Genomic DNA, 23,724 nt, shown 5'->3' with positions numbered 1-23,724 from the left:
CACATGCATGTAAGGCATAACATCTCGGTGTTTTAAGAGACTTAGCACGTCGTTGTGGTCCAGATGAGCTATCCGGGAACCATAGTCCGCTTGCAGTACTGAGTCAGAATGGGAGCATAGGAAACCAGGGTTGTATGTACTGCGTCTATCATAGCCTCAGTGATCGCTTAATATACGCTCAGGCTCTTCTATATATCTAGACCAATTACTCATGATAGGAGATCGTAACCTCTGAGGGTACTAGGATATCAGAATAAACAGATGGATTGTATTTGCATCGGCACTGGCAATGCGGATCGATGTACCAATGGCTCTAATCCGTGAAGCAGGAAAACTGCCCCCGCCAACTATCTCTGTTACGCAACCGTCGTCGCATATCTCGTCTCTGGGAGTGAGCGCTACGAACAAGGTCAAGATTGAAATGAGCCAGGGTGTGGTCTCTAAAGGCGCATCAGTGATTGTGGTAGACGATGTACTTGCCACTGGTAACACGCTTTGTGCGGTGTTGCAGCTGTAAAGCTGTAGTTGACGCCGGCGACATCCACGTCATGGTCGTGGCCGAATCCCCTGCCCATCGTGGTCGGGAACTGTTGCATCGAAATAATTTTGGTAGAGTAAAAATACATAGCCTCCTAGTCTTTGGTGGTGCTTGAGATAGAAACCATTGCATGCTGGAATCTTGGAATATTTTACACAATCAGGGGTAAAGACAGATGTGGAGACATATTCTTTTCTAGTTGTTGCACGTAATGTCATTATTCTCGATAAGATGTCTACATCGTACAAGAAAGGCGTCAGAGCTTAGCATTCCATGCTGCACGATCCGCGGATTCCAAAGGTCGCTCGCGTCTATCCCAGAACAATGGGCAAAGCTGAAACCATTTCTCCCGACTACATACAGAGTGAACCGACCTCTTATGACCGAGATCAACATATTTGCCAATGGTTAGACCTTGCGAGTTTTCATAGGACAGAATTGTGGAACCGGTAGCGCGTGGCTCTCCCACTACATTGGCCGTACGTGGATCGTCTAAGAAGCAGTAGTGGATGCAACTGGAATACCAAGCGTTGACCCGCTGAGAGCCACGGAATGAAGCGTCACCGACCAAAGAATGACGGCCTCGGTCATAATGTCCAGCATCATAATGGGCACCGTAATGATCTTCCTATAAGCAATAGTCAGTAAGGTATTACCAGCGTCGATCTCGTACGACTTGCCTTTGCCCAGTAAAGCTCGAAATAAGCGAAGCGTGTGGAATCAAAGCGCCCAAACAGGCAAAGAACATGGGGGTCAAGATGTAATCTCCGAAGATACTGGCGATGTTGTTCGATGGTCCCAGTTTCATTCCACCCCTTCGCAACACGAGGGTCATTCTGCCACTTGTTGAAAAGCTCCAGGTGTTCGTCCTTCTGCCAGTCTACTACCTCCAGAGAGAAATGCTCGTCTATCTCTGGCACGTACCGACTGTAAACTATCGAGGTAGGATGTGGCTTCGGTCGCCGTATCGGATGACGGGTATAGACAGCCTCCTCGGGGAACCGCATTGTGACTTCATAATTCTCAGGCATGATTGGGTATTCCGTGAGTGGCTTTCTCATAGAACCGTCAGTGCCTTGCTCCGTTGCCCAGATCGGACGGGCACCTGTAGGAGACGCAGCCCCCTGCCAGAAGGAGCTCCGGAGAATGAGTATCTCTCCACAAGAGGTATATTGCTCATCTGCACGATGCCAAGGCTTCGGACATTCGATGCCCAACCCTGTAGCATGTAGTTCCATTGTGATTATGTCGTCCCCAGCACCTGAAAGAGCGAGCCTGAAGTACTCGCACTCAGGATGGGCTAAGAATATAGCATGTACCACGTTCCAAACCTGACCCAACGAAGGAGGGCCTTCACTTGTCCATTCAACTGTAGTCTGTGGGCTGCGACAAGCTCTAGCCCAGGGACTATTGTCAGTAGTCGGAGGACAATCATCTCTTGGTCTGGTAGACAGGTCAAGCCAAGAAAGAGAATCACTACTCAATGCTTGTGGAAATGCATGTCCATTTGTAGGCTGGTGATCCAACGTCAGGGTGAGCCGAGTAGGAGTTGTTGCTGGAACCGCGCGGACTCGGTATGCGGTCAGAAATGGATGCGGTAATTTCACCAACGGGTATTTGCCGTATGTGAATGGCATTTTTGTAGAGATCGACGTTGATGTAACCAAAACCGCAAGGCACGATATATCGTGTTGTTGGCAGGTGTTATAAATTAGAGCCTTCTCAAGCAAAGCTTGGTTGAGCCAGGTACAAAAGGATCCAATGAGCAACGCGCTAGTGCCTCATGGCAAGGGGGTGCAGGCAGGATATCATACCGAAAGCACTTTGGCGTATGCCGAAGTGGATTCTTTGGCTTGCAGAAATTCCCGCTTATCGTTGGATCAGATAATCTCCCACGAAGGTAGTGTACACCTGGGTACCTCATTTGTGTTCAGACGATCAACTTAGCTTACAAAAGTCCCACATAACATATGATCAGACAATATTTTATACGAGGTTCGAGCCGCCCGCAATGCAAGGTCGTTGTTGCTTTGGCAAAAGTTCGGACGTGCTTTAGTGGACCAAACTTGGGCGCTAAGTGCGCCAAGTATGCCGGAAGGAATACCTGTGACACCACATGATCTGAACGATATAAATCCAAGGTAGGCAGCTGGGGTGCGGTCTATCACAGTTCCAGTGATCGACGCTTGTCCGTTGTTTGCTTCGCCTAACAAAATAATAATGGCCGCTCAAAGGTTTTCGAGCACGAGTCGGCAGGACTTCCAACATTTTTACGTTACGTTTCCGCATGAACGGGTATTACAAGTCACGTTGAACAGACCCGCGAGAATGAATTGCATCGATCAAGCAACAAGCGAGGAGATCAAGAAGGTGTGGACACTGTTTGATCAGGACGACCGCCTATGGGTTGGCATAATCACAGGTGTCGGTAAAGCTTTCTGTACTGGGGCCGACTTACATGGTAGATACCATCCCCCCACGGACGTGTCTGGTTGCTAGCGATGGACTAACTCTCGTGGGCGTCGGTAGAATGGGATAGAATGAACAAAGCCGGCATAGTAAACAATATGGCTGCACCAGGTCTTGCTGGTTTACCTCGCAGAAGTGGAAAGAAGCCGATCATTGCTGCCATCAATGGCACCACTATGGGTGGCGGCTTCGAGATGGTGACTAACTGCGACCTGATCATTGCTTCTTCGACGGCAACCTTCGCCTTGCCCGAAGTCAAGCGTGGCATCGTGCCCGTCGCAGGTTGTCTACCGCGGCTCACTCGGACACTTGGACTTCAACGTACTATGGACCTGGTGTTGACAGGGAGAAGCATAAGCGCCGAAACCCTGCATGCATGGGGACTCGTGAATCGAGTAGTGGGGCCTGGCGTAGACATCGCCAGCGCCGCACTCCATATGGCACTAGAACTCTGCAAAAACAGTCCAGACGCTTTGATCGTCGGTCGTCGAGGGGTCCGGATGAGCTGGGAGACAGGCAACGTGGAAGAAGCGGTTTCAACTTTGATTGATCAGTGGTATGGTCTTCTGGTCGAGGGCCCTAATTTCGCCGAGGGCATCGAAGCGTTTGTGGAGAAGCGTACACCGAGATGGGTCCGCTCGAAGCTATAGAAATTGTCGAGATTTCGCACTCCACTTGCACTGGTTACTTGGGGGCATTGACGGCCTTTGTTGAGGAATCTAATTTGATGCTTCGTTCACAAGCATATTGCGTCTGTGCAAGCGTGCCATGGGCCCTTAGCAGCAGTCTGTGCCGGGGCCCACGGTCTCCACTCTAAGAGGTGAAAATCTAATCAGATGCAACGATACGCGAGTCTTGACAGGGTCTGTGACCTGCCCTCGCGTTCCTTAGCAAAAGCTCGTTTGCTGAGCTAAGTCGTCTTAGGCTTTACTAGTGCACGTTGGCATAGCTTCATCTAGCGTTGCGCCACGTTCGGTTCTTGAGAGCTTTCAGGACATTGTTCAAAACGATCGGTAAGGTAGTCGAGATGCACACCTAAAGTACTTCAAAATACTGTGCCTTGGGAGCCCACGAGTCGTTCGATCGAATGCCGATCCGGTATCGGCACCATGCACATCTACGTGACACTCGAGTACGTACAGAACTCGTAGACAAGTCAAGTGACATCCCCGAACAGGGTTCGTGTTAGATGGCAACATGGAGCTTTGTATGCTATGTACCTCTTAAGTCGTAGGTGGTTTGCTTGCGCGGCATTTGCAGTTCCCTATGACAAGCAGCGTTGCACGCAAATGATGACAACTTTACGATGGTCCTGATCCATGGTCGACAAGTTGCAGCGAAGAACTTCGATGACTCGTTCTCAGACTCCATCCTAGTGAGGTGGATGTTCGTCCCTGACATTCATCACTTTTTTGGAGTGCTTATGGAATTATGTTCGGTGTCAATATCAAATTATAGGCATGCAATATCAACGCCATCTTGTTGCAGACCCTTTCAAGCTCCAGCAATGCTCCTGAAAGAGCTTCGTCGCTTGTAAGCTTGTGCGAATGACTCGCATACTCATACTGCCCTGATTAAGTGGCTCCTAAGCGAAGTAATATTGGTAATTCAAACGTCATTCGTACTAGCACGATACCAATTATACAACACCATAGGTCTCCTTTAGAAGAGCACACCCTTGGTTTGCATATCCTTTGTAAGCTTGACATCCCTAATTAAGAACATGAATCCGAGGGAAAGTGCCATGATTGCGGTTCCGGCGATCAGCATCTTGGTTTGCGCGTAGGCGTATGCCTGGATGATAGCATCTCTAGCCGCAGTACCCTTTTCGTAGCTCAATTGAACCGTGATGTCATCGTATATGCTCTCCCAGTCGGGCTTTAGCTCGTCTGGAAGGTAACGCTGCAATGCTGGTCCGAAAGTATGCGTCCATATAGCACCAGAGATACTGCTTCCTACTGCACCACCGCTGTTGCCAAAAACTCCAAGGAAGGCAAGAGACGAAGCGACATTGTTGTGGTCAGCTGCTGACATGACAGCGACTTGTTGACAGATAATCATAGTACCACCAGCAAATGCAATGAAGATCTGACACATGATCGTATAGCCGACGGAGAAGTGGGGTTTACGGAAGTAGATCATGAGTCCAGATCCAAGAAGATAGAGAGGCACAGCTCCGAGGAGTAACCATCGGAAACGTGCTGTCTTCTTGATGGCAAAGCCAACAGCAAAAAGCCAGACTCCCGAAACGACATCGAAAATATTGTTGATGTATCCAGCGGTGGCGATGCTCTGGCCGAAGACAACTTGGAGGTATGAAGTGAAGAAATCATTCCAGCAATAATATGCAATCTGATACGTAGCATCAAGAAGACAAGCGCCGAGGACTGTCCTTGAGGCCAGAATTTCCCAAGGGAGGAACGGCACAGGCGCGATGTAACGTTCTGCTAACCCGAAGCTGAGCAAACAAGCGATTCCGAGGACAAGCATGACGATGATATGAGCGGATGCCCAATCATCTGCCGAATCTCCGGCGAGGGTGAAGGGTAAGAGGAAAAGAGCTAGACCAGCCGCGAGTAGAAATACACCCAGCACTATGAGAAGTCAGTCATTCCATCGTCGCCTAGTTTCAAAGACACTTACGATCGAATTCCATGGTATAGAAGATGATGCTTTGCATGAGGGTTCTGTGGCTGCGGACTCTGGCCGGCCAAATTCCGTTCTTCTTTGCTTTATGACGGTTGAACCGAAGGACTCCAAAGAAAATCGCGGCAATGACGGGAAGAATGATGGCGAAACAGCCGTATGCCCAACGCCAATTGAATTCGTAGAAGTGCTCAGAAGCAGACGCTCCAGCGAATGCGGTGATGATATATGGAGAGGAAGTGAATGCGTAAGCCAGGCCTCGATCACGCAAGGTCGAGGTGTCAGCGGTGATGACATCAATACTGAAGGTCATACCTGTGAAGCCAATGCTGTAGAAGACCTTTACGAAAGGTGAGTACACGAACAACTTTATGATCGCACCGGGGTATTTACCTGCGCCGCACAGTAGGTCCCGATATCATTGCAAGTAGCAGACAGAATTAGACCGATAGTCGCGAATGTGATCATCACGACAAACCCGATAGATCTGTCGCAGAGATTCAGGATCTTGGCCAGTGGCATATAAGTTACCGCCCCCATAATACTTGAGACGACATTAATGACAGGAATCAAAGAGTGAGACTCGAAGCCACTTGTCACATATGCTGACAAGTTCGAGGTGATCGAAGACTGGAAAGCGTTGATGAAGTACAACAAGAACATCCTTTACATTGTCAATGCATGCTTTCCGGCTGGCTTGATCATGCTTTGACTCACAAGATATACGCAGATCCCAGCGACCATTTTGTCCACGACAAGGTGATGGCTTCGGCTTGCTTAACACCAGCCTGCGCATGTTCATTCGGTAGGTCAAGCGCCGCAGCCTGGTCAACGACTTCCTCAGGCAGTTTCGTGTCGAGCTTTGTGAGCCTGTCGGCAGATATAATGTCATGATCTCCGGCCAGATGTGAACCATTTTCTGTAACCGAAGCTGGCCCTGGCTGAGCGAGCCTCTGATGCCACGCAGAAAGGGACTTCATTTCTGCGTAGGTCGTATACGAGATGAAGAAAGGTTGGAAGAGGTGAAGATAACTGTGGTAGATCAGAAAGAGAGCCTGCCCTATATTATGCTTCACGGGATCTCTAGCATGACTTGCAAACCCTCTCGCATGAATCAAATTGTGGATCCTTACGGGGCTTGCCGGCTCGCCTTCTTCCGAACTTTGAGTGGGAGCTCAAACCAAGAGTGTCTGAGATACAAAAGCTGGAGAAATTGCGTTAGCGAGGTGGCCGCTGAGCTTCGAGTGGACCACTTCTGATCGTCCGGTAAACACAAAATCAATCGATTCGGCGAGGCTGCAAATATCGCAGAATCCTTCCGGACGACTTTCAGAGGTGGATTGCAAGATTCTCGCTTCTGGATACCGCTCTATCAGATCATCAGATTATGACAACGAGAAGTGGAGCATCGGATGCTCTAGTGGGCGTTGCGAAGGGCCTCGCTGCACTAGTGGCGTCTTGTGCAAGCCCTAGCGGGCGCCACATGTAAGAAAGACCCTATAATTTGCCTGTGGCATTATCCTGCCAACCTTCGGCCGTAACGAGCCTGAAATGTCACACCGAAAATCAATAAAATTTTGCCAAAGTGTTCTCATGAATTGACGCCGTGAAAAAAATACAGCTTGTATCCACAAACCTGCAATCCTGCCGATGTCGGTCGAACTCTAAATCAAGCTGTTCGCGCATCTGCCCGAAGCTTCAAAGGGTTTTACGAGGTAACGCATACCATCGTCATGGCCTACACGATCCCAATAAGTCGAGGTAGCAGACCCACTGAAGATGTCCTGCGTGACGCACTGATTCTCTGGTGTGTATAGCCGATAGGAATTCGTGCAATGCATTGAGTTCGAAAATGCACTATGTGTCCGAGCAGTGGGATGTCTTCGAGGCGACGCGTTCGCTTGGATGTTAGGTTTGATGCCTTTTACTAATCTGATCTTTCGATAATCTGATCTTGATGTCTAGATATACTCCCTCCAACTTGTGAGCCAAACATAGGTTGTTGCAGCGTCAAGAGAACTCCTAGCATCTGCTAGCACAGCATTCTTAGTATGAAGCTCGTCCAAAGGCTTGGGGGTTATCCCCGTCTACTTCTGGCTGGCAATCCTACAAATATTGACGTATGTGTGCTTCTGCTCGGTATGCTATCTTCGATAGCAGCCGGCGTACCCTTCCCATTAATCGGTATCATCTTTGGTCAACTACTTGACGATTTCAATACAGCGTCATGTAATACACCAGACACCACAAACTCTGGAACGTACCAGAGCGACATCAACAGCAAGATCTTGATCATTGTTTACTTGGCTATTGCACAATTCGTCCTGATCTATGTCCATCTACTATGCTGGACCATGACTGGAGCACGACTGGCACAAAGACTGCGAGAACGTTATCTTCAGAATCTAGTCCGACAAGAGCCCTTGTTCTTCGACTCTCTACCTCCTGGTGAGGTTGCCTCTCGCCTAAACACCGACATTCAGACAATACGCTCAGGGACGTCTGAAAAGGTCGGGATATGTCTGTCTAGCTTTTCATTCTTCGTCACAGCTTATATAGTAGCCTTTATCAAAGACTACAGGCTTGCTGCGATGCTAGTCTCGCTGGTCCCTGCATACTTCTTGATGTCCTTTGTGGGCAGCCATTACATCGAGAAATACTCGGGGCTTATGTCAGATCACGCCGCTACTGCGGCCTCGATCGCTTCAGAGGCTCTATCAAATGTTGTCGTCGTGCAGGCATTTGGTGCTAACGCTCGGCTGGAAGAGAAGTTCTCAAGCGCATTGCGCGCCTCCGAGCGTGAGGGGATCAAGAAAGCCATGGCAGTCGGGATTCAGTCTGGAGTTCTGTATTTTGTTGCTTATGCTGCGAATGGCCTGGCGTTCTGGCAAGGCAGTAAGCGCATAGCAAATTCACTCAGTCAAGGTTCTACCGGAGCTACTGTAGGTGCAGTGTTTACAGTTATATTCATCTTAATCGAAGGTTAGTCACACATCGATGGGTTGATCGGGAATATCTAACACATTATCAGCGACTTTGCTTCTGAGCCAGGTTGCTCCCTTCCTCCACCTATTCGTAGCAGCTGTGGCATCTTTCGAGAAGCTTCGTTCCGACATGGATCGCGAACCAACCATTGATGGCACATCGGAGTCTGGTCTCCGTTTGCCATACACTGGAGCAGGATTTGAATTCAAGGATGTCTCCTTCGCATATCCGTCCAGGCCTGATGTCAAGGTTCTCGATCATTGCAGCTTCTCCATACCCCCAAAGAGGCATACCGCTATTGTAGGCCTTTCGGGAAGTGGGAAGTCCACTATTGCAGGCCTAGTGACAAGATTGTACGATCCCGTTGAGGGGCAAATCTCGTTCGACAATCAGGATCTTCGTGACATAAACACTCGCTACCTCAGAAGCTTTTTTAGTCTGGTCCAACAAGAACCATCCCTTTTAAACCGCTCCCTCCTTGAGAACATTGCGCATGGCCTCATTAATTCCAGCAACCCAAGACACACACGTCTGACTGATTTACTTCTGGGCCCTGATCTTGCAAATCTAGCAGCTCAAGTCAGGAGTGGCCTCGATTTGATGTCTGCAGCAACAGAACAAGGCCCTACGTCTGTCGAGATCGTTGAACTTGTCCGCAGGGCTGCCGTATTAGCGGATGCTGATGGTTTTATCAGCACATTACAGTATGGCTACGGCACAATCGTAGGCTCAAGTGGACGACTCATTAGTGGCGGGCAAAAGCAACGAGTAGCACTTGCTAGAGCTCTTGTGAAGGATCCTAGTGTCTTAATCTTGGATGAGGCTACGGCTTCTCTTGACTCAAGAAGCGAGCAGCGTATTCAGCAGTCCATCGCGAACATCACCGATGGTAGAACCATGATCACGATTGCTCATAGGCTGTCAACCATAACGAACGCGGACAACATCATCGTTATGCGCAAAGGACAAATCCTGGAGCAAGGTTCACATTCATATCTGATGGCCAAAGGCGGTGCATATGCTGAGCTGGTAAACTTGCAAACAATCGGTCGAAATGTCGCACTCAACGAGACCACAGTCGCCACAGACAGAATCAAATCTGAGGATATTATTGATGATCTCGATGGCGGCCTGAATGAGAAGATCGTTGCTTTTCCAGGCAAAGTTGAGGTGTCAACCAGTGAAGCTTCTATCACGGATTCTCCTGAAGAGCCAGAAGAGCCTAACACTCCGTCCAAGTCTCTCTGGGCTTTGGCGCAAGGCTACGCGCCGGCGGTTAGAAGACATGTACCTATCATTCTTGTTGCCCTTGTTGGGTCCAGCGTAGTCGGCGCGGCCTTCTCTGGTGAAGCTGTAATCTTCGGAAACACTGTCGGAAGCATGAGTCCATGCCATTCCCCAGCTAGCATTCGCTCGCAGGGCAATTTCTTCGGACTGATGTTTTTCATACTTGCAATCATTGAATTTTTTGCAAATATGGTCAGCTGGACTGGATTCGGTTGGGCCTCTGAGAAAATCGTTTGCACGGTGAGAATTCTATCTTTTAGGTCTCTCTTTGAGCAAGATCTTCAATGGCATCAGTCCGAGGGCCGAACACCTCCCTTGCTTCTGTCTTACATCACTCGAGATGGCAATGCGTTAGCTGGATTGAGTGGATCAGTCATTGGTACATTATTCTCAATTACTGTCAATCTTCTCGCCGCCATTATCATGACTCATATCATAGCCTGGAGGATCGCCTTAGTCTGCTTATCATTGGTGCCACTTCTACTTGGGGCTGGTCTCATGGAACTAAGGGTTCTTGGTAAATTCGAGGAGAGACATGAGAATGCGTATAGTCAATCGGTCGACATTGGTGTAGAAGCTATCACCTCGATCAAGACCCTCGCATCACTGTCTTTGGAAGAAGAAATCTTGCACACCTACCGACGATCATTAGACGGGCCCAGGAAGGAGACATTGAAAGTCACCCTACAAGCAAGTCTCTGGCAGGCAACAACTTATTTCCTGGGCAACCTTATGAATGCCTTGGCATATTGGTGGGGTGCTAAGCAAATCATAGCGGGAAACTATACGCAGACACAATTTCTGATTGTAGTGTTCTCCCTTCTGGTGGGGGCTCTACTTTGGAGTCAGATGTTTGCGCTCGCTCCAGAGCTTTCCAGTGCCCGAGGAGCAATGGCTAGGATCCTTGGGCTTATTGAACTCGGTTCCGACAAAATGCAAGGAGAACCTCGTGACCTGATAACCCTGAAGGAGAAGGATATAGAAGCAATGGCCGAAACAAAACCAAGAACACCATCCGACTATTTACCCTCGAGTGTAGAGCTCCGTGATATCCACTTCTGCTATCCTGCTCGACCAGACATGCAGGTTCTCGATGGTTTGAATGTCTCTATTCGTCCAGGTCAGTTCTGCGCCCTCGTCGGGCCTAGTGGTGCCGGCAAGTCGACAATTGTTTCCTTGGTGGAACGCTTGTACACTCCTCAGTCAGGTGCTGTTCTTATTGATGGTGTCGATGTTACCAAACATCGGGACGTAACTTTTCGAGATTCGATCGCTCTAGTACCTCAAGAGAGTGTACTCTTCGAGGGCACGATCGAATTCAATATCAGTCTCGGTGCAATACCAGGTCAAGACGTATCTATGGAAGAGATAGTAGACGCTTGCCGACTTGCCAACATACACGATACTATCCAAGCACTTCCAGATGGCTATCAAACTTTATGCGGACCTAATGGCAGCCAATTCTCGGGCGGCCAGAAACAGAGACTCTCAATCGCTCGCGCCCTTGTGAGGAAGCCTAAGCTTTTGATCCTGGACGAATCTACGAGTGCTTTAGATGCAGAGTCAGAGAAATTATTGCAAGATGGCCTCGACAAAGCTTCGAAGGGCGTGACGGTCATCGCGATCGCTCATCGCTTACATACGATTAGGAAAGCTGATGTTATTTTCCTAATTGAGGCAGGCCGATGTCTGGATCAAGGATCGCACGAAGAATTGCTGAAGAAATCCGAGAGCTACAGAATAAATGTCATGCATCAGACAGTGGAGGTGTGATGTAGGAGGCACAATACAGCATCGAAATTATTGAGGATGTTATTGAACCTGCGAGAACAAAAGTCAATTACTAGATTGCTCCGTTAAGACGCAAGTAATTGCAAGCCAGTTTTCTTTATCATCCGCGTCCTGGGTCGAGGTTCTCTCATCGCGCCACCAGCAATGGAAAGTACTTAGGCTATATATGGGAAGTCTCCCCGAACACTCTAATATCACATCGCTTCAAATCAGTTTTCCGCCACTTTAGAATATAACAAGTGCATCATGAAGTGATCAAGTTTTCTCTATCCATGAACTAAGGCTACATCTTTGCAGACATTGAACGCATAATACCGTTACATTGATGGGAAGTTCAATCATCGACCGCCTCGGCAGAGTGCAGGTATCCTAAGACTTTTCCCACAAGATATTGACGTGGCTCGGCTTGATCATCATTGCTCAAGGCGTGGGAAGCATTCGGGATTGGGCCACTTCGTTCTTCGTCCCAGATTTGAGACTCGTCATTATGATTCGTCGCTGCCTTCCATCGAGATAATAGCTTTGCCTTGTCGACCCACTCAGGAACCGATTGATCAGATCCAGATGGTAGAACCAATAGCTTGTGCTTCAACAAGCCTTGCTCACGAATCTTGCCAAAGGTTTTGGCCAATTGCTCATCGCTCAGGTCCGAACTGAACAAATCGTCTTCCTGAGGTGATTGAGGACTATCTGGGCTGACAAGACTAAGAAATCTTCGGCAGCTGATTGGGGTGTTTGCTGGATAACCAATTTGAGGGGTCATCGACAAGGGCAGGAGGGTATCGTAAGGCTCATTCCGGTGCACAGCTTCTCGTGCCATGGCAACCAACTTCCTGTAGACCTCTTGCACCTCACTGGGTGATTTCCCTATCCAGCCTTCTCTCAACACGTACAGGATTGCTTCCCTGTCAGATACTGGTGCTTGCATGATCGCGCCATCGAGCGGCAGACGCTTGACATGCTGCAACTCCGGATCGAACGTTGGCACACTATCGTGCGGATTCGATCGGTACAAATAGTGTAGGACATTTTGACTACCTGTCGAGTGCCCAAAGAGCACAATTTTGCCGTCACCAAATTTGCTACTCTTGTAGTCTCGAATGTACCGCAGGCATTGGGCAATCTCATCTGCATCTCGATCGAGATGCCCAAGACCCCAAGACTGATAGGAGGACGTGAGTGTCAACGTGAAGAGTGACCATCCAGAGAGCTCTAACGCGCGCACAAGATCAGCGGTATAAGAAGTTGTGGCAAGGCCATCTCCTAAACCCCCGACAAAAAGCACACTATGGGGTTTACGAACAGTACCAGAGGTATATTCGAAGGTCACAAGGCTCTCCGTCTATATGCCACGGTGGGATGTGTCAGCTCAATTGGAGGCGTGGGCAATAGATTTGCTGACGAAGGAACTTAAGACAGCGTACATAATGATGCAAGATTCCTGGCAGACCTCCCTTGGGCCAAAATTTGGAATACATATCGTGACTCGGGGGAATCTCAAGTGATAAAACTCGAGGTTTTCAGTCGTTCACACGACAGAGTAAGAGCAGTGGACTTGTTGGAGGCCTTGCTGGGTGAGTCACCTTGGTGGTGGACTGATGGGCGTCAGAATCATGTTCGTTATCCAATGGTGCGAGACTGGCAGACTCCAGCGGGATTACCCGGCTACAGTGCAACGTGTTCTAAAGCGCTTTCTTTACGGCATCAGGCCCGAGTTCCCTGGCAGACTCAATTCGAGCGGTCATCGAGGGCCGACCATGGACTCGTCGAGAACACTGCGATCGATTCCGAAAATCTGATCATCTGATTAGATTGTGCGCTAGTTTAGCCCATTAGACTAAGGGGCCTGTTCGTTGAGGTCCACTCTTGGACCGTGTCGCAGGATACGCTAGCGAAATACCCACTACGCCTTGAGGCAAAGCTAAGGTGGCTAGACTTCGAACTAGACAGATAGTAGTTTGTTGCACTTGCATACGGCACGTAACAGAAATTCCGACACGATCATGTATAGAAACGCTTCCTGCACTGCGGTTCCCAACCAATAAGAGAGCGCCGATCACCGGTTAGAAATACCGAGTCGTCGGATCTGATAAAACCTTATTTAAATTGTGCTCCAAAACACGAGGATTTATTTCGGACCCTTGTCCTACATCAGATAAGATTCTAGTGTTGCTGAGGAAAGTGTGCCCTTGACTTGGTTCCTTGTCGGCTGCAGGTCTGTGCGCTCGTGTGTGACACTTCGACGATGAGACGTTGGCGTCACCTCCTCCGCGCCATACCTTAGGATGTGCAACATGGTGAACTAAAGCAAGGTAGGCTACCTTACCATCGCAGGATATGTGCTTCTACACGCGAGCTCCGCAGCAGCTCTGCGTTGGAGCGCGTTCGTAGCCGTCTGCGTTGCCGATGTCGCTCGGACCTTTATGCATGATCAACCGGAACGCCTTGTTATTCGCTATGATCTCTTACCGAGGGCAAGTAGAGAGGAAGTATGGACTGATTATATCGATATGATGCTCGGCAAGTATTCTTCTACGACTATCAGCCTCTGCTAGAGCTCTTCCCTACTTTCTCTAACAGCTTATGAAGGCTAACCACTCTAACTTGCGGCCATGATAGTTGACATACACAGTCAAGAAGAGGGAGAAAATGGCTCTGTGAATGTGCAGGCAACGGCTCATACCTACCATGCCGGCGCTGAAATGTTCGAAGTCCAGGGCCTTCCTTCCAGTCAGATCACTTTTCCAACCGGCATGAGAGAAGATGTCGTACTTCTATCGTGGGTTATTGTGCTTCTGCGGTCCAGAGAGGACAGTGATATATCCTTTGATTGGGCTTACGACACGCGGAAAGATCCACTGGTACCGCAGTCCACGAATAAAAGACGCCTGGCGATGAAAGACGTGATTGTGAATCTGCAAAGTCCTGTCAAAGATACTCTTGCAGCAATATCTTCTTACCTCGCTGCGAGTCGCCAAGAGCAGATCGAGGCCGACTCTGGTACCATATCGATCATCCTAAGTACTAGTACCCTATCGCAGACTTCCGATAAGGTGGAAGAAGTTGTAAGTGAGCTTACTTTGTTAGTTCGCTCCAGTCGCTAATTTTCAAGGGTGTGCTTCATCTTGAGCTGCGCCTCGTGAATGGATATATTGCGATACGGCCGTTGTGGCACACCGTGGATGTTTTGCTAGCTGCGGTGACTCGCTATATCCGCACACTTGCCGACACTGCGAAGATGTGTATCTCCAATCCAGAAGCGTCCATCGAGGACAGCCTTCGACCTACTGCATATGATATGGCTGAAATATGGCAATGGAATCATACACTACCTACTGCGTACAGTTTTTGCATGCATGAAAAGATCTCGGGATTGGCACAGAGGCTTGCTGACAGAGAAGCGATCTCGTCCTGGGACGGCACTCTGACGTATGCCCAAGTTGACCAATACTCTACATTTCTAGCAGATACGCTCGTAACGACAGGTGTTCAGCCACATGAGATTGTACCAGTATGCTTTGAGAAATCGAGATGGACCATTGTTGTTGTGCTCGCAGTAATGAAAGCCGGGGCAACTTTTGTATTGATGGACCCGACTCTGCCGCTTGGGCGCCTTCAGAATATGGCCGGACAAGTCGATGCAAAACTTATTGTAGCATCTCGCCAGCAGCAGGGTCTATCAAAGGCTATTCATCCAGACGGTCTCTTGATTGTTGTGGAAGAGGAAACATTCACTCACATCCCACAACCATATTCTTCGAAGAACTTACAGTCCGTGCCGCCTTCTACTTTGATGTACATTATATTTACATCCGGAAGTACCGGCACCCCAAAAGGGGTCAAGATCTCCCACGAAACCTATACAAGCAGTGCTATTCCTCGAGCGAAGGCCGTGGGTTATGCCGACAATTCCCGAGTCCTTGACTTCGCATCTTATGCTTTTGACGTAAGCATCGACAGCATGCTCCTGACCCTCGGCAACGGCGGCTGCCTTTGTATTCCCTCTGACGAGGCCAGACTCAACGATATCAACGAAGCAATGCGAAGGATGGGAGTCACATACGCTGGTCTGACGCCTTCAGTCGCTCGAATCTTGAGTCCAGACGTCATAAAGTCGTTAGATGGTCTCGGCCTCGGAGGCGAGGCTGTGTCAGCGAGAGATGTTGCAATGTGGGGACGAGACACCAGGATAATCATAGGCTATGGCCCCTGCGAGTGCACAATTGGCTGTACAGTCAACAGCAGTGCTGCCACAGGCAGGAGATACATTTCAATCGGAACCGGCAACGGCGCTGCTATGTGGGTGGTTGACCCAAACGACCACAATGTACTCATGCCGGTCGGTGCCGTAGGTGAATTGCTGGTCGAGGGCCCTATCGTCGGACAAGGCTATCTGAATGACGCGGACAAGACCGCGGCAGCGTTCATCGAAGATCCACCGTGGCTTCTGTCCGGATACAAGCACTTCAGTGGTCGACAAGGACGCCTCTACAAGACTGGTGACCTTGGCAGATACGATCCAGATGGTTCTGGAGGTATTATTTTCGTCGGGCGAAAAGATACGCAGGTCAAATTACGTGGTCAGCGCGTCGAACTTGGTGAAATTGAGAGTCAACTCAAGGCCATCTTGCCCTCAGATATAAATGTCATCGCAGAAGTTATAGTGCCTCAATCTTCCGCCGGTCAACCTATCTTGGTGGTATTTGTGGCGTCTGATTCCACTGAAGCGCCCCAAGATACCGATCTGATATTGGTGCAACCTGAACCTGGACTCCGCGAAAGGTTGACGCGGGCCAAGCATGCTATTGCAGAAGTCCTCCCGCGGTACATGGTTCCGACTGCATATGTATCAGTCAACTGGATTCCTGTGTTGATCTCTGGCAAGACTGATCGTAAACGCCTCAGAGAGTTCGGTGTCAAAGTGGACCTACGACAGCTGGATGAGGGAGATTCCGGACCTTCTTCTGGTGACCTGACTGATTCGGAGACACGGCTACGTGATGCGTGGGCAGAAATTCTCAAACTTGATGCTGAAGCTATTGGCCAAAATGATAATTTCTTCGCACTGGGTGGAGATTCTTTGGCGGCAATGAGACTCGTGTCCGTCTGTAGAGTGCAAGGTCTCACACTCACAGTCATCAATACGTTCGGAAGTCCAACACTCTCAGGCATGGCCAGCACTGTCCAGTTCAATAGGCCCGAGGAGCAGTGTGAGATCAGAGAATTCTCTATGATATCTCGCGATCTTGAGAGTCTTTCTTTGGAGGCGTCAATTGCTTGCGGAACAAGGCCTACAGCAATCGAGGACATATACTCGTGCACACCTACGCAAGAGTCACTGTTTACCTTCTCGCTCAAGTCGACTAAGCCTTATGTTGCTCAAAGGATTGCGCTTATACCTTTATCGATTGAGCTCAATTCCTGGAAGTCAGCCTGGGACAGGGTCGTTGTCTCGAGCCCTATCCTACGGACTCGTCTCGCACAGCTCCAGGAACCTGGACTCCAGCAAGTTGTGTTGAAAGATACGATCGCATGGAGATATTCCAATGATCTGCAACTATACCTCGAACAGGATCGCAGTGAGAGAATGGACCTTGGCCAAAGTCTAGCTCGCTATGCTATCGTGACTGACGAGAGCAGTGGCAATAGATACATGATCTGGACCATTCATCACGTCCTCTATGACGGTTGGTCTGAGCCATTAGTACTGCAAAAAGTCAGTGACGCTCTGCAAGGAAAATGCATTGAATCTGGTGTGCAGATGAGAGATTTCGTGCGATTTGTTCACGATATCGGTGAAAGCGCAACTCAGGATTTCTGGCGAACGGAGTTGAATGGCGCAGTTGGACCTCAGTTTCCACGCCTGCCCTCACGAGACTACCTCCCCCAACCAGACTCCACAATCGAGCGATCAGTCGATCTCGCGGTAGCTTCAGGATCTCCTTTCACCATTGCGACTCTGATTCGAGGTGCATGGGCACTTGTAGCGTCGCAGTACACCGGCAACGACGACGTCGTGTTTGGCGAGACACTTACCGGACGAGACATTGAGCTGCCCGGTGTTGAGGGCATCATTGGACCACTGATCGCAACAGTGCCTGTACGAATCCGCATATACCGCACGCGCTCTGTAGAAAGCTATTTAGCTGCAATACAACAAAGCATGTTGGCACGTACTCCATATCAGCACCTGGGTATGCAATACATCAGGAAAGTCAGTCAAGATGCTCAATATGCATGCGAAGCTGGTACAGGCCTGGTCATCCAACCGGAGCCGGATTACGAAGGCAGCGAGCTTGGCTTCGAGACTGGCGATGTTGTACGTGAAGCTCTGCACTTCAATCCCTACCCAGTCATGTTGGCGTTTGGGCTGCGGAAGGGCGGGGTCAGAATCCGGGCAAATTTCGACAGTAGCCTCGTTGGTATTGCCCAGATGGAGCGAGTCCTAGCGCAGCTAGAGAAAGCATGCGAGCAGCTTACGCGCAATCTGACCGCCTCCGTCAATGAACTATCGTGCTTACCCGAGGCTGAGTTGAACCAGATCTGGCAGTGGAACCACACTCCCCCACTGGCTTTGGAGGTATCGTCGGAGAGATTACGTACGAACACCAACATAATGCAAGGGTCAGTTTATCCTCGCGCAGTTGTACCCTGGGTGTGTGATGCCAGAGATGCGACACGATTATCGCCTATTGGCTGTATAGGAGAGCTCTGGCTCGAGAGTACGTTCTTCCCCGCTGGAACTGGTGTCACTCCCATCTGGCTCACGACTGGGACTGTGGCTCATGCTGGACGTGCGGGAGTCGTTTCTCCCACTGGTGATCTGGTTCGGCTACAAGACGATGGCAGCCTGGTGTTTGTCGGCCGAAAAGACAAGGTTATTCCTGTGCACGGTCATGCTGTGGACACTGCAGAACTTGAGAAGTATTTCTCGAGAAGTCTGCCGCCCAATACCTTGGCTACTGCAGCAATACGTCAACCGGTATCAGACAACAAACATCGGACGCTCGAGCCCGAGCTTGTGGTCTTCATAGAGATGCAGCATTCTCATCAACAGAGGGTGAAATTGTTGTCGAAGGACCATACCATCTCCATGGAAGCTGGGACATCAGCAACCGAGATAACCATCCATGGCGAGATATCAATCGAACTTGCAATCGCTGTGAAAAAGGTCGATAAGTCGATAAAAGACGCTCTACCATCGTATATGCTCCCATCCGCATATGTCATTGTTGACAAAATTCCTGTGGGAGTCGATATCGACGACCACACTCTGCTGAACGACTTGGCATCTACTATTCCTCAAGATACCATGTTGGAGCTCCATGCAGGTTTCCAGGATACATGGTCCAAAGCACTAGCACGAGTGAACCTGACAAGCTCGGAGAGCATTTTGCTGTCCGCGTGGGCAACAATACTTGGGATGAAGCCAGAACAAATTGATGTTGACGACAACTTCTTTCGCCTTGGCGGTGATTCTGTACTGGCAATGAAGCTGACTTCAAGTCTTCGTAGACAAGGACATGTGCTGACAGTAGCCAACATCTTTCAACACATGCGTCTTAGAGACGCGGCAAAGGTTTTGAAAGTGGACCATGTTGCTAAAGAGGAAGTCCACCGCTACGAACCCTTCTCGACACTGGGTCCTGTGGATCGCGAGTCTTTCCTATCTGAAATAGTCCGTCCCAGACTTGCTGATCCTTATTGGGCCATACAAGATGTATGCCGGGCAACTGACTCACAAGTAATCGACGTCAGACAAACCATTCGAGCACCGAAAACGTCTGTTCAGTACACTATGCAATATTTCGGACGTGGTATTGACCGAGAATCTTTGATGCGTGCATGTGATCAACTCATCAGCACTCATGACATTTTGCGTACCGTGTTCATCCAGCATGAAAACGATCTCCTACAAGTGGTCCTGACCGAATTAGAAGCACCTCTGGCGGTGATTGATGCTCCTGAAGATTTCGAGGAGCATGTCTCTATCCTATACGAGGCCGACATCGAGAGTGACCTCGCTTTAGGATCCCCTTTCCTCCAATTCATCTTCGTTGAAGGGGATGACGACCAGAATTGTCTTATACTGAGACTATCTCATGCACAATACGATGGCGAATCCTTACCCAGGCTCCTCCGAGATTTGGAGACTTTGTACCAGGGTCATAGGGTCTCAGAGTTTGAATCTTATCCATCGTACATTGCGCGTTGTGGAAGAGGACCTGCAACGGATGCAGCACTGAAGTACTGGCGCACCCTTTTGCATGGCTCGTCGATTTCCACTATGGCCGGGACATCCGTGGACTCCACGGACCGAGGAATTTTCCTTGAGAAGCCAGTCAACATCTCTGGACGCCCACAAGAAATTACCATTGCAAACTTGCTGACCGCGGCCTGGGCACTCTTGCTCGCTCGTCGTCTCAAGTCTTCAGATGTGACGTTCGGCAACATAACATCAGGCCGACAAATCGGATCAACAGCAGTGCATGATGTCATGGGTCCAACTTACCAATTCACCCCTGTCAGGGTGTCATTCGAGTCACAGTGGACAGGCGATGATCTTTTGGATTTTGTACAGACACAGTCTTCTGAATCCGCAGCACATGACTTTGTCGGCTTCACAAAGATAGCTAAGGAGTGTACGCAGTGGTCAGCGGAGACTCAATTCTTTGACTCAGTTGTCCACCATCAAGATGTCGAGGACTTCGATACGATGCCTTTCGCTGGGACCACCTGTAGAGTGGAGATATCTAATCCGCACGGTGACTCACCTCAACCATTCAAGGTTGTGTCGTTCGTTCGAAATGGACAAACCAGGGTCGGGGTAGTCGGTAACGAGAACAACAAAGCATTTGTTGAGCAAGCCCTTCAAGATTTGGCTGCGACCATCGAAGAATTGGCGACTCATCGATCGAAACCCCTGATACTATGGTCCTGAGCAGAACGCTTAGTAACGACTTGAGTTAACTAGCTATTGAATCTAATAAGAGCATATTGGTACAGAGATAGGAATAACGAAAGCAACGTCTTCTGTTTTGTTGAAGCTTGTAGCATTATCCATAGCAGCAGTATGAACGCATTATCATTGGCACCTCTCCAGCTGAGACTCCAGAGCAGGGTAGTATGGCAGAGAAAAACCTTCGTCATGGTCCTCAGGGCTTGGCAATCTGTCCATCAACCATTCGAACGACACAAGTTTAGAAATTGACCATATGCAAGTCTGCAATATCTTCCGCTTCCACGATGCCTGGGGATGCATGACGCCTGGGATGAAGAATGGAATGTCTTGTATCCGTTCAACAAAGGGACGGAAAGTGCGTTCGTAAGCTTCGAGCGCTCTTGAAGGGTGTGCGCCGTGATCCAATCGGCTCAGTTCTCCTGCAAGAACGTATGCCCCGATGATAGCTAGTGAAGTGCCCATTCCTGTCAGAGGCGTTGGCGCATAGGCGGCATCTCCCAAACAAATAACACGTGATCTTGACCATCTAGTCATCTTGATTTGCTGCACATGCTGGAAGTAGAAGTCGGCTACTTGGTCCATAGATGCCAACAGTCTTTTCGTCTGCCACCCTGCATCAGAGAACTCCCTTTTGAGAAGGTCTTCCTGCATTTGTCTACCACCCTTTGATGCCTCTAGCCAAGCTCTCTTCTGAGCAGGACTAGAGGGCATGCAAGTGAACATTGCCCTCATGGTTCCGTGTGGATCGGGACGTACGGTGACAACTCTTGATTTGAGAGCCACATAGACATTCCACCAATCGTTGTCGCTCGGCAAACGTGGAATAGTCCAGTAAACAGCATACATGCCTGTTTCCACTACAGAAATGGACTCTGAAGGGAAACATTGCTTTCGCACCTTTGACCACTGCCCATCTGCTGCAACTAAGAGATCAAAGTCCCGTGTCTCGCCATTACTCAAGGCTACTCCGACCGAGTCATCAGCATTAGAGATGACTTCTCTGATGGTAGCGTCGAATAGGTAGTCAGTGTTTGGTTGGTCCTTGGTAGCGTCATAGAGGACCGCCGCCAAGTCTCCACGGAGGATCTCGAATTCCGAACTGGGGCTAGCCGAGCACCCTTCCATGACGGGAAACGACGCGAATGGCTGTCCGTTCTGGCCAATAATATGTGTACCTTTTTCCCCGGTGTTCAGTCGTCGTACTTGGTCGATCAATCCCATTTTCTTAATGGCTGAGATCGCGCTGCCCTGGATGTCGACATTTTGTCCATGAGGTAGCAAAGATGGACTCTTCTCTACAATGGTGACGTGGGCACCGATTCTCCGTAGGAAGAAAGCTAACGTGGGGCCAGCAATACCCGCGCCACTGATCAAGACTCGCATTGTAGAAGAAGATAAGATAGAGCGATGTGTAAGTGACGACTGCTGTGCGTAAGACGAATAAGACTATTGTGTTCGATTGCACATGTAAACACTTCAAACGAGACATGCTCGTTATATATGTGTGCCCCGTCTATGAAATATGCAATGATTCTCTCTGCTCGGCCGTACTGAGATCTTATCGAGATGCTATTACGGACCCGAAGCATGGTCCAATCACAAGTAGTGTTTCCACAGATCTCGGGGATCTGAGACCCGATGCTTGAGCCAATGAGCGATGACTCTGCTTTATGTGGGGCACGGTTTGTAGTTCCCCCGAACGAGTCGCGTTGCCAAGGTATCCTCTACCACACAGTACTTTGCTTCACTCCACCTATCATGGATCACAATTCGTGTACATGAGAACACAAGCCGAAACTAGCGGTTTTCAGGGTTGTGATGGACTCACATAAGGCTCTGGAAGACAACCATGACTCGTAAGATGATATATGTTAGCTGCCTGGCGCGGTTTCTACCACCTATGTAACGATATACACGCTCATTGTTATCTCCGTGATCGCAGAAACCATCACATCTTTGGGCATTGGCAACGATATGCATACAGTCTAATAGACGAAGAGCATCTGGTTCTCTTCCTCAGCTTGCCTAAGCTTTTCGTTGCGACGCTTCATGATGAACTTGACAACCCACGCAGTCAATGCGGTGCCAGCAGAAAATGCAGCGCTCGAGTACATGGCGATGCCGTAATGGGGTGCGTCGCTCTTGGGCCACAAGTACTGTTGCAGAGTCAGTGGTGATACAATATCGTCAGCGGAAGTGTGGACTTACGGGAGTCCAGATGAAACTGGCATTCATCACGGTCGTGACAATACCAATGGCGACGGCCTCCTTCTCCTTCGTCTGGCCACACGTGCTTCCAACCCAGCCAAGGATCAGCGAGTTGACAGCGTAGGTTCCGATGGTGAAGATGATCATGCTGAAGTATCGGACACCCGTGTTCAACGTGACCGCGCTGATGATAAAACCAATGATGGCGACACTCTTGGATGCAGTGATGTGCCACGTGCGCTCATTGTACCTGCCCGAAAGCCATGAGACAAGGATTGTGGAGGCACCGGCGATGAGGTACTACATCCATCGTTAGTGGACACCTGTGCAGACAACGATACCTAGTTAGACTTACAGGAGGGCATGTTAAGACAAGAGTGATTGTCGTGTCGAAGCCAAGAGTCTTTACGACAGTTGGAAACCGCAAAGTGTGAGTCCTCTAGTCATATGGCGAGATGCAGAACGACACGTACGAAATTCTTGAATCCATTGGCAGCAAGATGCAGATGTGCCATAGGTGCAAATAGCCAGACCACTGGGTCCGCCGCTGCTTGCTTCAGCCCAGCCATAGTGCTCGTCTCCCCCTTGTTACCAACGGTATCGATCTCGATACGCAAGTGTGCAAGCTCCCTCTCCTCGGGGGTCAACGATCTGGTCGTAAGCGGGAAGTCTGGAAGGCAGAAGTATCCGACGATTGCAATGACAAAAGTGACAACACCCTGTAGGATGAACAGCCACTTCCATCCCGCAAGTCCGGCTACATCGTCCATTCCATGGAAAACTCCCGCAGCGATCAAGCCTGCGAATGCTGTAGCGAAGATGTTACCGGTATATAGGA

At 49.5% G+C, this 23,724-nt stretch overlaps 7 protein-coding genes across 8 annotated transcripts; 3 read left to right on the top strand and 4 right to left on the bottom strand.

Annotated features, from left to right (window-relative positions):
- Nucleotides 1-794: 794 nt before the first annotated feature.
- AAFC00_005659 (uncharacterized protein) lies at nt 795-2,175 on the bottom strand (the record flags this gene model as incomplete). The annotated part of the gene is made up of 2 exons (XM_069348258.1): nt 795-1,166; nt 1,219-2,175. The coding sequence occupies 2 exons, from the start codon at nt 2,173-2,175 to the stop codon at nt 795-797; spliced, it is 1,329 nt and encodes a 442-aa protein (XP_069203307.1).
- A 583-nt stretch (nt 2,176-2,758) lies between these two features.
- On the top strand, nt 2,759-3,657 carry AAFC00_005658 (uncharacterized protein; the record flags this gene model as incomplete). 2 transcript variants are annotated; one of them, XM_069348257.1, is made up of 2 exons in its annotated part: nt 2,759-2,999; nt 3,068-3,657. In XM_069348257.1, 2 exons carry the CDS (start codon nt 2,759-2,761, stop codon nt 3,655-3,657), a joined length of 831 nt encoding a protein of 276 aa, XP_069203306.1. The 2 variants fall into 2 exon arrangements, with proteins under 2 accessions (XP_069203306.1, XP_069203305.1); XM_069345472.1 differs by having other exon boundaries at nt 2,867-2,999.
- A 1,012-nt stretch (nt 3,658-4,669) lies between these two features.
- AAFC00_005657 (uncharacterized protein) lies at nt 4,670-6,633 on the bottom strand (the record flags this gene model as incomplete). Its single annotated transcript, XM_069345471.1, has 4 exons — nt 4,670-5,601; nt 5,651-5,993; nt 6,047-6,317; nt 6,371-6,633. The coding sequence occupies 4 exons, from the start codon at nt 6,631-6,633 to the stop codon at nt 4,670-4,672; spliced, it is 1,809 nt and encodes a 602-aa protein (XP_069203304.1).
- A 1,071-nt stretch (nt 6,634-7,704) lies between these two features.
- Nucleotides 7,705-11,698, top strand: AAFC00_005656 (uncharacterized protein; the record flags this gene model as incomplete). Its single annotated transcript, XM_069345469.1, has 2 exons — nt 7,705-8,635; nt 8,685-11,698. The coding sequence occupies 2 exons, from the start codon at nt 7,705-7,707 to the stop codon at nt 11,696-11,698; spliced, it is 3,945 nt and encodes a 1,314-aa protein (XP_069203303.1).
- A 352-nt stretch (nt 11,699-12,050) lies between these two features.
- On the bottom strand, nt 12,051-13,194 carry AAFC00_005655 (uncharacterized protein; the record flags this gene model as incomplete). Its single annotated transcript, XM_069345468.1, has 2 exons — nt 12,051-13,058; nt 13,141-13,194. 2 exons carry the CDS (start codon nt 13,192-13,194, stop codon nt 12,051-12,053), a joined length of 1,062 nt encoding a protein of 353 aa, XP_069203302.1.
- A 1,224-nt stretch (nt 13,195-14,418) lies between these two features.
- AAFC00_005654 (uncharacterized protein) lies at nt 14,419-20,657 on the top strand (the record flags this gene model as incomplete). Its single annotated transcript, XM_069345467.1, has 2 exons — nt 14,419-14,781; nt 14,829-20,657. 2 exons carry the CDS (start codon nt 14,419-14,421, stop codon nt 20,655-20,657), a joined length of 6,192 nt encoding a protein of 2,063 aa, XP_069203301.1.
- Nucleotides 20,658-20,801: 144 nt separating this feature from the next.
- Nucleotides 20,802-22,061, bottom strand: AAFC00_005653 (uncharacterized protein; the record flags this gene model as incomplete). Its single annotated transcript, XM_069345466.1, has 1 exon — nt 20,802-22,061. One exon carries the CDS (start codon nt 22,059-22,061, stop codon nt 20,802-20,804), a length of 1,260 nt encoding a protein of 419 aa, XP_069203300.1.
- Nucleotides 22,062-23,724: the final 1,663 nt, after the last annotated feature.

This window comes from Neodothiora populina (genome assembly GCF_041146345.1).
Source record: "Neodothiora populina strain CPC 39397 chromosome Unknown canker_contig_5, whole genome shotgun sequence".
Lineage (NCBI taxonomy): Eukaryota > Fungi > Ascomycota > Dothideomycetes > Dothideales > Dothioraceae > Neodothiora > Neodothiora populina.
The sequence above is the reverse complement of the archived record's forward strand: the minus strand, read 5'-3'. Positions and strand labels throughout refer to the sequence as shown.